The sequence below is a fragment of the Microtus oregoni genome, unplaced genomic scaffold (assembly GCF_018167655.1).
Source record: "Microtus oregoni isolate MIOR12 unplaced genomic scaffold, Mior012 000057F_ref0000458, whole genome shotgun sequence".
Classification (NCBI taxonomy): domain Eukaryota; kingdom Metazoa; phylum Chordata; class Mammalia; order Rodentia; family Cricetidae; genus Microtus; species Microtus oregoni.
Window position 1 is genome coordinate 771,243 of NW_024543833.1, and position 12,363 is coordinate 783,605.

Consider the following 12,363-nt stretch of genomic DNA (forward strand, 5'->3'; position numbering starts at 1 on the left):
CTATCTGTCATACTCTAAACAGTACCCTGTTTACCTCCTACAGACACTTGAGCATGGGCTAAGTCAACTGCTATCTCAGCAAAGGCAGGAACTAGAGCTATCTTGTTCACCTTCACCCAAAGGTTAAGAAAATTCATGGCACATTAACAGGTGAACAATAAATATTTGAATAAAAAATTACTATACCAAATTTACATGAACACATACATACGCACACAAATATAAGAAAATGGGAAATATCAAATAGAAAACAACAAATGTTGAAAAGTATTGAAAATGATTATCTGTACATACATGTGAGTATGGTTTCAAAGAGTAAGTACCAAAGGTATTTGTCTGCAAAAATACGAAAATTTACAAAAAGGAGATCAGGAAGTATTCTCCATTTGTATGGAGTTGCAATGAGACAGGAATCAAGACTGAACATGACTGTTGTGTGCTGCAAAGCGGAGGACTACCAGAACAGCTGGAATCCCCTTATAGCAGAGCAGAAAGGTCCATGATCCACACACCCAGGATTAGTCAAGGACTCAGACTGCAGGTAAAAGCAGGCTAAAAATCTTGATAACGGCTTAGTTCCCAACCTTTAAAATTTTGAAGCTAGGTAATATAACATCCCATTTATGAATCACATACAGCACACTTTGAAAACAGATGGCCCCACCTGCTGACCACACCTCAGTGTCATGCTTATGTATTTGCAGAAACAAGTACATTTACCAAAGGTCTGTTTTGTAATACAATCTGGTAGTTAAGCGAAATGAGGCAGAAGGTCAGCTGCCTTTACAGAAAGATCCTTTATTATTAGACTGGCTTTGGAAGAAGGAAACACATACTGAGATGATTCTAGAGTAGCCCTGAAAATAATTATACTGTGACCTGTGCATGTTCTGAGATGAAAGTTAATCAACAGACCAACAGGTTATACAAGTCCATTATCATCTGGGGAGTCTGGTTCTAAGACAAGAGGCTTACTCCCCACAAATCACTGGACCCAGGATTAACTACCCTAGCAGCCATCAGTGCAACTATTTACCACAATGACATCATGCTGTATTGTTTTGTATCAAAACAGAAATGGGATGAAGAGCCCAGAAGTTTCCAGTAAGGTTTCCTTCTAATGAAATTAAGCAGGAAATAAATACACACAGAAAGAATGATTGCTAAGATCCATCGGACACATAAAGGTTAAAGATTTCCAAGCTAATCCACTTTTCTTCCCCCAAGTTTGTTTATTTTTGGTAAAAGGCAGAAAAATTAGTTTCTACAAGGAAAATCTGCTTCTAAACGATAATTTGAAAATCTTAATATATATATATATATTATATATTAAAAAAGACACAAAAATAACGGAGAGTGGGAATAACAGATTAGGTACTGTAACTTTATAAAGGCTTGCCTAGACCAAGAAGCAGCACACACACCTCAGTTATGCAAACTAAAAATGTATACAAACAGCATAGTACTGCAATACTGGGTCTTGATACATTACCTGTACACATAACTACTACTGTTATTAATAACCTTTGGGACACTGTCTTATGCCCAACAAGACATCACTAAGTCTTTAAGTCTTTTCTTCCCCTTTTGGGGAGGGCATTTCTAGACACTAATTTTCCCATCTAATATTCAAATATAGGAAACAGATTCCACAAGGTGCTTTAACTGATGAGACCTCAAGTGCTGTTTTCACTCTGGAATTTTTGGATAGCAAACAAGTCCACGGGATCATACACAAATACTATGACAGAGAGGTTGTTACACGAAGTCTCTTGATGGACTCGACTAGTGATGGGCTTTATGACATGCTTGAGCATCGCACTGAAGGGGATCCCATCTGAGTTAATACTTTGTCCAACCACTGCAGAGGGCCATTCAGATGGAGTTCAATCCAGCAAGGAGTACTTGTTACTGTCTGCCTCCTGTTTCAAAGAACACAAAAAACAATTAGGAAATTAAAAGGCTGTACATAATAAAAGCTACCTTTTAGAATAATTATCAATTTGGTATATAGTATTATTAGTTTGAAAATAATTTTTATTACTAAAATGATGTAATGGGTTTTTTTTTTCAAAAATTGTATCTATTTATGTGGGGTACATGTATGCGCATGTGTGTGTACAAGTAAATGCAGAGGCCAGAGGAGCTGTATGGGGGAAACAGTTTGGGTTGAGTGTCTTCCTCAATTATTCTTTACCTTGTTCCCTTGAGTCAAAGTCATCCATTGAACCTGAAGCTCCCTATACTAGCTAGAATGGCTGGCCAGCAAGTTCCTAGGATCTATCTGTCCCCAAATCCCAACACCATTCCATGCAGACATGTCTGGTTCCTAGGAGTCTTAGAGATCAGTCTCAAGTTCTTATGCTTGCATAGCAAGCGCTTTTACGAACTGAGCCATCTCCCCAGAATTTCATCTTTTGAAAAGATTTACAAAAACATCCTTTTCTTCTCAAGTTACATTAGTATAGTCACGGGATACCTATGAGAGAGAATTTAGGTAGTACTATTAATGAGGCAGGAGGAGAGACATAAACCAGGAAAGAGTGCCCTAAGGAAACTGACACACAAGGTCACCCTACTTTTAAATGTATCAAATGAAGTTTAAGTCAAAAAAAAAAAAATCAAATTTAAAGCCTGCTAACCCAAACTAAATCCTTACCATACAATGTTAAGACTTGGAGCTGACTTTTCTCTAGAATCAAAATGAGCAACATCTTTGTCAGCAACATCCCTTGGGCTTCTCTTTTAAAAAGCAAAATTAAAATCTTCTGGTGCTTTAAACAAACGGGCCATTGCCTATTCCCTGGATCACAGAACCCTTGTTACTATAGTCTTCGGCACTGGCTTTAGCTCTATCTTATTTGCTACAGTGTCAGTTAATACATTTACTTTTGAGTTTTCAACATGACATCCTTTAAACATGAGAAAAGGCTATTATCAGCTCTCCATCTGCAAACAGTTCATGCCCAATAGCATTTTGAACTGGAAAAATAGGGGCTAGAGATGGCTAGACAGTTGAAGAGTGTGTATTGCTCTTTCAGAGGACTGAACTGAGTTTGTAGTACCCACATCTGGCAACTCAAACACCTGTAACTCCCAGTTTACACCTGAACTTCACAGGCACCTATATTCACACAAGCAGAGATCCATATATACACAAGATACACACATATAGACATTATCTAAATGTGTGTGGGGGGGGGGACTAAACATCCAAGAATGTATGTAGAGCTCTGTAGCACACAGAATCGCTGCCCTGCTCACAGGTTTTCAGTATGCTCTAGCCAGCTTCCAAGTACAGGCATCTGAGTTTCCATGCCTGAATTTCTGCTGTGCTTGCATGTGCAGTAGGCTGGAGATACAGCACACTAACATGGGCTGACTGGGGTAATGCACTGAGACCAGGGGGGGGGTCACTTACTCTGCTGATCTCTAACTGTCCAGCTCTACTTCTAATCACACTGCTACTCTGCTGTCGGAATTTAGTTTCCCACATTGTCCTTTCCTATCTCTTGAAATCCATATGCATCTTCTAGAACCTAGATCACATGACACTCCAGAGAGCTTTCTTTGAATACAAAGTAAAGACGTCTATGATTTTATAAAATGACCTAACCTTTCGAATCCACCCTTTATGGTATTTAACATTCTACATTATGTTAAAATGCATATTTACAATTTAGTCAAGTCTCCTATAATACAAGTGCATAATTTTTCAGTTTCTTATCTTCTGGCCTCCAACTTTCTTAACTAAGGACGGACTTCATGTAGCTTATCATGGCCTTGAACACCTCATGCATGATACAAAAGCATTCCACTAACTGAGCTATGTCCTTAACCCACTTTCTTTTATTATTCTACATAAAGATCTGTACAAAGCAGATATAATGAGCTACAGAAGATGCAACAGGGACTACAAATAACCAGAGTGAAGACTAGAAATTGAGCATGGGATCCATACCGGTACTCTGCTCCCCACCCCTTCACAAAACTCATTCTTATGGTGCACATTCGAGTTAGCTGATAAACGGCTTCAAAACCCTGATTGACAGACTGAGCCAGAAGAGCTGCAAATTCCTGGTTGTTGAAGATCTTCAGGTTACAGCCTAGAATTGAGAAATAATAAGATATAAAAACAGTATCATTTTAGAAAACAGTTTTTTTTTTTTTGGTTTTTTTGAGACAGGGTTTCTCTGTAGCTTTGGTGCCTGTCCTGGAACTAGCTCTTGTAGACCAGGCTGGCCTCGAACTCATAGAGATCTGCCTGCCTCTGCCTCCTGGGATTAAAGGCGTGCGCCACCACCGCCCAGCTAGAAAACAGTTTTAAAGGGAATTTATGTTTAGAACAAGCATGCAATTTAGTTCCTAATTCCTAAAATCATTAGCAATTGAAAGTTAGTGAAGCAAGCTGATATGACTTATGCTATTTTGACTGTTGATATGACAGTTTATTTACCTAGGTGAATCCATACCTGGAGGAATTTTACACACTGTTGCAGGGTGCCAGCCGTATCTCTGGTTACAGTTGGGGCTCTGCACAAAGATTGCACTATCACTTAGGCACTCGGCAAAAACTTCCCCACCTATGTAATACAAGCGTACTCCCCTTCCTAAAACAAAACACACATGGTTAGTTTCAGAACACTTAACTCTCTCTGTTGTTCCTGAGAGAAGCATCTAGAAGAAATTCTAAGGTATATTTCCTTGACCTTTTCTCAGTCATGCTTTCCTCCTGAGCTGTAATTCTGAAATATACCACAGCATTTTCCCCAAGAAATTTTAACAATAATTTTGTTTTTTTTTCAAAGTAACACTCACAAAACAAAATTTAATATAGAAAAAGGACACAACAGTGAGACAGTTTCATACAAAATCACTTGCTGCTTTAAAATTTGTTTAAAAATTGAGCTAATTTTGAAAACCTTAACTATCGTCTGGGCAAATTTTCCTTAAAGACACCACTAGGTTAAGAAAAGGCTCAAAACTGTCTCATCTACACTGCTATGCAAATATCTACTTTGGAATGCAATCACATACTTCAGACAAAACTGAAGTGCAGCAGATCAGCCTGGCATGCAGCAGTGAAACAACCAGCAAACCGTATGCAGAGGCTAAATGCAGTTGTTGCCCTCCTACTGTCTGAGGACTCTGGAACTGTGAAACACCAACCACGCAGTTAGTTATCAATAACAGATAGGGTTCAAGCTGGAGGATACACCGAGACAGTGTGCCTGTGTAACACTAACATAATCCTTGATTAAACCCCCAACACAGGGGTGGGTGGGAAGAACAGCAAATAAGTACAAAGGCAGACTTTTCAGACTATTCCCTGATCACATGATAAACTAACAATCCAAAGTCTAAAAAAATGTAAAAGATAATCTAAAATTATAGTGAACTAAAATTTTGCTGGGAGACACGAGCAAGGGCAGAGGAAACCACTAATTTTCTTTAAAATATAAAGGTCTAATAAAAAAAACAGAAAATAAAACAGTGTAGATAAAATCAGGGGAACTGTTCCCTGGACACAAGATGACCTAATGTAATCAAATTTGAGAAGCTCACATAAAGCCAACACATTCCCTAGCCATTATCATTTCACAATACATTAACTTTTGGTAATCAACATCATTTTTTGCAGGAGGAAATGGTTAATCCCAAACAGGCAGAAGAACTCTGAAGAAGGTAAAGAACTGACCAGACGATGCTCAGAATCTGCAGCTCTAAACTCTTCCCCCTCCAGTTAAAAACAAAACACTAAGGTTCCCAGAAAATCTGGGTATATGTGGGTTATAATCATGGAAACTTACCACATTAGATGAAAACTAAAATAAAATGTGTTGGGGAATATTATTTTAAGTTGTATTACTTTTGTTTATGCTGTGGAACATTTGTTTAACGATGTAAAGATGTGTTGGCTTTTGTTTATGCTGCATTTGTTTAACTCTGTGAAGCTGTGATTCCTTGCCTGTCTAAAACACCTGATGGTCCACTAAAGAGCTGAACGGCCAATGTTGAGGCAGGACTGACAGGCAGAGAGGATAAATACGAGAAATTTGAGAAAAGGAAGGAGCAAAAGAACAAGGAGAAAAGGACACCAGGGGCCAGCCATCCAGCCACCCAGTCAGCTATGGAGTGTGAGTGAATGTAAGATACACAGAAGTAAGAGAAATAAAAAGCCCAGAAGCAAAAGGTATAATTTAAGAAAAGCTGGCAAGAAGTAAGTCAAGCTAGGCTGGACATTCATAACTAAGAATAAGCCTCCATGTGTGATTTATCTCAGAGCTGGGTGGTGGTCCCCTCGAAAAGACAAAAGACAAAAATGTGTTGATCTTTTAAAAACTTACAACAAATCTATTAACGCAAACAAGATCTATGAAAAATAAGCATTTTCATACTTAAATTAGGAGCAAATGGGAATATTTCACAGTTTGACAAGTTTCTTTCCTGTCTGGATTCTCGGGTCTACATTTCATCTCTTCTCCAGAATGCCCCACTTTCTACTGTGAAGGAGCAGCAGGCAGCATCCCACCCAGCATGACTGGGAAAGCAGTGTTGACCTCACACAGGCCAAGGTGCTTCATGGGACTGTCAGAAATCCTCCACTCTATTCTGAAGCTCCAGATTGCATTCTAAATTAGATATAAAATCATTGAGAGAAGGGGAAAAAAATGAAAAAGATCAAGACTAAACATTGCCTTTTCTTGACTAAAAGAGACTGAGCAAGTTAATCACTTTTAATATATACTTATCAAAGGACTTCTCACTATAAAGAGTGTCAAATACAAACAAAAAAAAGACAGAAGTTTGTAGATTAAGAATCATCGGGGGCTGGAGAGATGGCTCAGCGGTTAAGAACATTGCCTGCTCTTCCAAAGGTCCTGAGTTCAATTCCCAGCAACCACATGGTGGCTCACAACCATCTGTAATGAGGTCTGGTGCCCTCTTCTGGCCTGTAGGAATACACGCAGACAGAATATTGTATACATAATAAATAAATAAATATTAAAAAAAAAAGAATCATCAAGGCTCTATTAAAGCGGTTCACAGATGGAGACAAAGTTGGGCTTTTTCATACAAACTTTAGACCTAATACCACATATTGTCTACACTATGAGTAAACTGAACTTTTCTTTCCACACAAAGAAAATAAGACATACCTATATGCCTTCTTGTCATTTCTACAGTAGCATTTCGGTTAACATTGGAGAGCAAACCCAAGCAGAACCTCTCCGAGTTCGATGGGTCTGTAAAGCCATCCACAGTAAGCGAGGGCTGTGAGGCATGGAAGGTCTCTCCAACCCTCTGGTTCAGTTCATAATATGCTATCGAACACCAAAAGGCAGGCTCCGAGTAGGTAACAGGCTGCAAATCTGAAGGGAAGAAATGCTGTATGAACAACTCAATACGAAACAGAGTGAACGCCATGAACACACTCCATGGCAACAGACAGGCTCAGGAAGTCACTGTATGAGCATCTATACTGGTTTAAACAGATTAGACCACATTTTCAGTGTTTCATATAAAATTTATTTCTATATATCACACCAGATACACAATTTTTAAAAATTTCCCCATCTCATAAAATTAATTTATGTTGGATTATTTATTAGTTTTCATCTAGTTCTTGTTGAAAACAAACAAATAAAAAACAACAAAAACCAGACTATGGATCAGCCTGCTGTGGTTGGCGCATCTCTAAAACACACGGAGAAGGTGATTCCAGAGAGGACAAAACATAAAGCTGAGTAAAGTCAAAAGCTACACCAAGAAGAGATATTATGGTAGGAGAAACAAACACTCCCTGACACTGTCTACCTTCCTACACATAAGAAGCACACTTCCTGACACGGACTACCTTCATACATGTAAGAAGCAGAGTCAAGGATAAGTGTGCAAGTTTTGGCACCAGTGGACAATCACAGAAAATGCATATCACATGCAACTAATTTGTCATTTTGACTGAGATGTATCATAAGGAAGATCACAAGAGGAAAAAAACAAGACAATTTGTAAGATACATCTGAAATAAACACCCATCAAAATCTATACAACTTCATAAAGAACAGTTTCAATGACTCAGACTGCCTTATAAACCCTGCAATAGAAAGCAGCACCAACACATTGTATCCATCTTTCCTAATGTCACTGATATAAACCATATGAATAATTTTTTGATACATACAAAAATAATTCCCAGAGAGGACTTTCTTTAATCCAGTGAAAACAGTAGGAAGTAACAGCAACTTACCCAAGCTGTGATTGACAGGAGAGAGAGTGGTAGGAGACAACTCAGCTGGGGAGCCTACATCAGAGAAGAAAAGGATATTGACATTTCTCCAGAACTTACAATCAAGTACCAATAAAATGGTTCTGACTTTTTCACCAACAATAAAAAGGATTAAAAAACACACCACTTATTTTTGTTTAATCCAGCCAGGGGCTACAACATGAGGTCCATATAAACTGACTGGTCTTCTCACCACCCAGAGGAGCCCACTACTGACAGCTCTTTGTGTATCTTTCCAGAAATAGTTTATGAAATACATCAGTAACTCTACTTCTGCTTTGTGTCCCCCCTTCTCAAAGCACAAAGTAACAGTTCTAAACATGCTCATGAGTTGTCTCATTAGAAACCATTTGTGCCTCTGTTTCTGTATTGCTCTTCTAGCTCCCTGTATCAGCTGGTGGCCTAACTTAACTTACATCACAGTAATTGAGAGTCGATTGCTGACTTTAGGAATCAAGACTGCAACTGATCTCACACCTCTGATTAGCCCTAATTTTTCTGAAAGGAACTCAAAAGTGCCAGGTCAAAAGGTTGGTGCCTTTGCAATTTTGATAGATGCTGGCTAAATTGTCATCCACAAAGACTGTACCAGCACACATTCCCATGAACACCACCAAGGTATAACCGACAACTGACAAAACCATGGTCTGCACAAGCGCAGTCTTAATCCAGGATGGTCGTGCATGCCTGAAATTCCACCTCCTAGGAGGCAGAAGCAGGTCAGGAGTTGAAGGCCAACGTCAGCCACAGAGCCAGGTGGAAATAAGTACAGGTGGGCTACACGAGACCCTGTCTTTTTATTTGATTGTATTTCGAGACAGAGTCTCAATAATGAAGCTCTGGCTCCCCTAGAACTCACACTGTAGACCAGGCTGGCTTTCAACTCAGAGAGATCCACCTGCTTCTGCCTCCTGATTTCAAGACGTGTGCCACCATGTCAGGCTAAGTGGCCCTGTCTTAAATGGACATTTTCATTTACATATCTCTTAGTTTACTTTTTTAGTTCAGTTCTGTGACATCTGCTTTTGCTCACTCTCCTCTCGCACTGATCACTTACCGACCTATAGGAAGGTCGGAGTATCAATCAGGGCTGCAGAACATTTGGTCATTTGTTTGGTGACTCGATTCTAAGGTTGACAATGAAGCCTGTATTGAGGATCATGTCATGTTTTAATAAACAGCTTTGAGAAGGGACACACTTGTCTGTATTGTGTCTAGGGTTTTCTCACTAAGCAGGACACTTGGCTTGGTTAGAGCTGAAACAATAAATCTCTTATTCAGAACTTCTGCATCAGTCTCAAGTAAGATAGTAAGGATTAGTTAACACATGAGACAGCTAGAAGGCTCTGTGACCAGACTTGTAGCAATTTAGATTTATTTAATTTTCTATGTTCGGTAACAATTTCAGCTGTATTTTGACAGAACACTCTTTAAGAGTTCAGGAGATTCTGCAAAATTCAAGCTAACAAATCTAAGAGATTTCTCTATTCTCTGAAGTTAACTTCTTTATTGAAATTGGCTGTACTAAATTTGATTTTCTTATAGAAATACCCAATTTTTTCAGTTTTTTGTAAATATTCTAAATCTAATCCAGAAAATACAAAGCATAAATACACAAATTGAGGAGGTAATCAATAGAAGCAGAATTTAAACTACATTTGTTGTAAATGTTAAATACTCTTACAACAATCACAAGTACCACCAATCCCATGAGCAGCACCCTCTATGTTTAGGCAAAGTCTCAAAAAGATCATGAAGGGCTGGAGAGATGGCTCAGGTTAAGAGCACTGACTGCTCTTCCAGAGGTCCTGAGTTCAATTCCCAGCAACCACATGGTGGCTCACAGCCATCTGTAATGAGATCTGGTGCCCTCTTCCGGCCAGTAAGCATACAGACAAAACACTGTATACATAATAAATAAATAAATCTCTCTTTAAAAAAAAAAAAAGATCATGAAAGACCATGCTCCACACGCTCCCAGTGCAATTGTACACCACGGTACAGAAGGGACCGGGGAGGGAGGGTAACAGCACACGGGACACAGGTGAAGAAGCAGTCACCACAGATACAGACCAGAGAGCGAGATCTGGCAAACACTAATTTTTAGAAAACAAGTTTATTACACATCATGTCCTTTTCATTTTTCTAAAAAATTTTGACAAATCACAACAGGTACAAATGAGAAAGGTCAAAATATGCTCTAGAACAATGAACCAAAATCCACGGTATTTCCTGAAGTAGATATAAACAACTGGAGATGGAAGAGCGGCCCAATCATTCCTATCTTCTAACATTTACATATCTAAGACACTCATTAGAACCAGTAAGCTTGCTGTTGGTTAATTTGTCAAGTGTGACAAAAGAAAGGCTCATTATAAATTTTAAAACTTAAATTAAGCAAATACCACAATCTTTTTAGAAAGCATTCTTTTAAACAAGTGGTAACTGATCAATGAAACACTCATATTGTAAATGTGATGAAACAGGAAGTGCCGATCTACAGCTAAAACATCCAAAAAAAATTGTGTATATTCTTTGCTTACAAGTTCATGCATGTTGGTAGGATGAGTTTCTCAGAAAAGGAGCACTGTGTCTTTTCTTAAGTATAAAGGTTCACTATCAAAATGTTTAGTCCTACCAAGAACTCATAAGTTGAATTTTTTTTTCACTATCACTGTGTGGTGATAGCTGCCAAATTAACATCCTTAAAAGGATGGTTTTTTAATCATTTTTTTAATTTGTAAGTACTTTCACCCACTTTTATTCCTATTAATTACTATCTTTTCCCCCTCTTTTGACATCTATGTTTTTAAATTAAAACAGTTCCTAGAAATCTCAAGCATTTGTAAACACTTTCCCCAGTTCTGGGACCCAATTTAGGGTATCTTTAAAAGTGATATTAAAACTTCGTTACAAAACAAAAAAAAAAAAAACACCTCAATTTCTTTTTTAGAGTATTTCTAGGGTCATATCAAAATTGAGTATCAAGTGCAAAAAGTCTCATATTACCTGTCACTCTATCCATGCTCCCAGACCCCAATGGTAGATATGCTATAATTGCTAAACATACTTAGATACATTGTTATCAAAAGCCCACAGTTTACAAGGCCCACTCTTGCATTTATTATCTGTAGGTTTTGACAAATGTATAATATGCCCCTCCATTTTTACTATCACAGACATCAGCCTAAGTGCCTTATGGCTTTACCTACTCAATTCTTCTTACTCTATAACCTTAAGCTTTCTGTTAGAAAAAGGCCTGCCTTTTCAGGAAGTCCAGCAGCTGGAATTACACAGTATGTATGTGTCCTGTACAGATCACCATTTTTCATTTAGTATATATATTTAAAGTTTCACCATGTGTTGTCATTTCTTCCACATGCTGAATGACTTGACACTGTATGGATGTATCACAATTTATCAACATCTTTGTTTTGTTCAAAAATTTTTAAATGGTCAAGCTGCTATAAGCGCCCAAGGTCACATATTTCTGTGGAGGATATGTTTTCAATTCACTTGAGTAAGTACCAAAGAACCAAACTCAGTATTGCATGTGGAGTACGGTGGTTGTACTTCAGAGCCACAATTGTAAAAGGGCAAAATACACTGACTGAAGAAAGCAAATAGAGGACCCAGAACTAAACCCAGCTACCTACAGCTATAGTGACGTATACACACACACACACACCCCAAAACAAAAAAAAACACCCTGCCCACACTTAACACTATCATTAGGAAAACCACTTTGGAGACCCCATCTCACAGAATATAGGGATTGAGCTGAGAGTACAAAGAGTGGTAAGAGGCTTGCCTAGCATGCATGAGACCCTAGGGATTTCTATCAATTTCAATCAATAAACTAATGAATAGAACTTTTTCAATCAGATAAAGAACATGTATAAAATATTCAGCTAGTCGGGCAGTGGTGGCGCACGCCTTTAATCCCAGCACTCGGGAGGCAGAGGCAGGCGGATCTCTGAGTTCGAGGCCAGCCTGGTCTAAAAGAGCTAGTTCCAGGATAGGAACCAAAAGCTACGGAGAAACCCTGTCTCAAAAAATCCAAAAAAAAAAAA

At 38.5% G+C, this 12,363-nt stretch overlaps 1 protein-coding gene across 3 annotated transcripts in view; it reads right to left on the minus strand.

Moving 5' to 3' along the window:
• Positions 1-1,357: 1,357 nt before the first annotated feature.
• The window catches only part of Smad2 (SMAD family member 2), a 62,295-nt gene continuing 51,289 nt past the window's right edge, over positions 1,358-12,363 (minus strand). For all 3 annotated transcript variants that reach the window (XM_041639174.1, XM_041639172.1, XM_041639173.1), the window contains 5 exons: positions 8,252-8,305; positions 7,161-7,373; positions 4,473-4,610; positions 3,962-4,106; positions 1,358-1,922 (listed from right to left, as the gene is read on the minus strand). In XM_041639174.1, the coding sequence (XP_041495108.1) occupies positions 1,799-1,922; positions 3,962-4,106; positions 4,473-4,610; positions 7,161-7,373; positions 8,252-8,305 (674 nt within the window). In that variant the 3' untranslated portion in view covers positions 1,358-1,798. The remainder of the gene's footprint in view (positions 1,923-3,961; positions 4,107-4,472; positions 4,611-7,160; positions 7,374-8,251; positions 8,306-12,363) is intronic.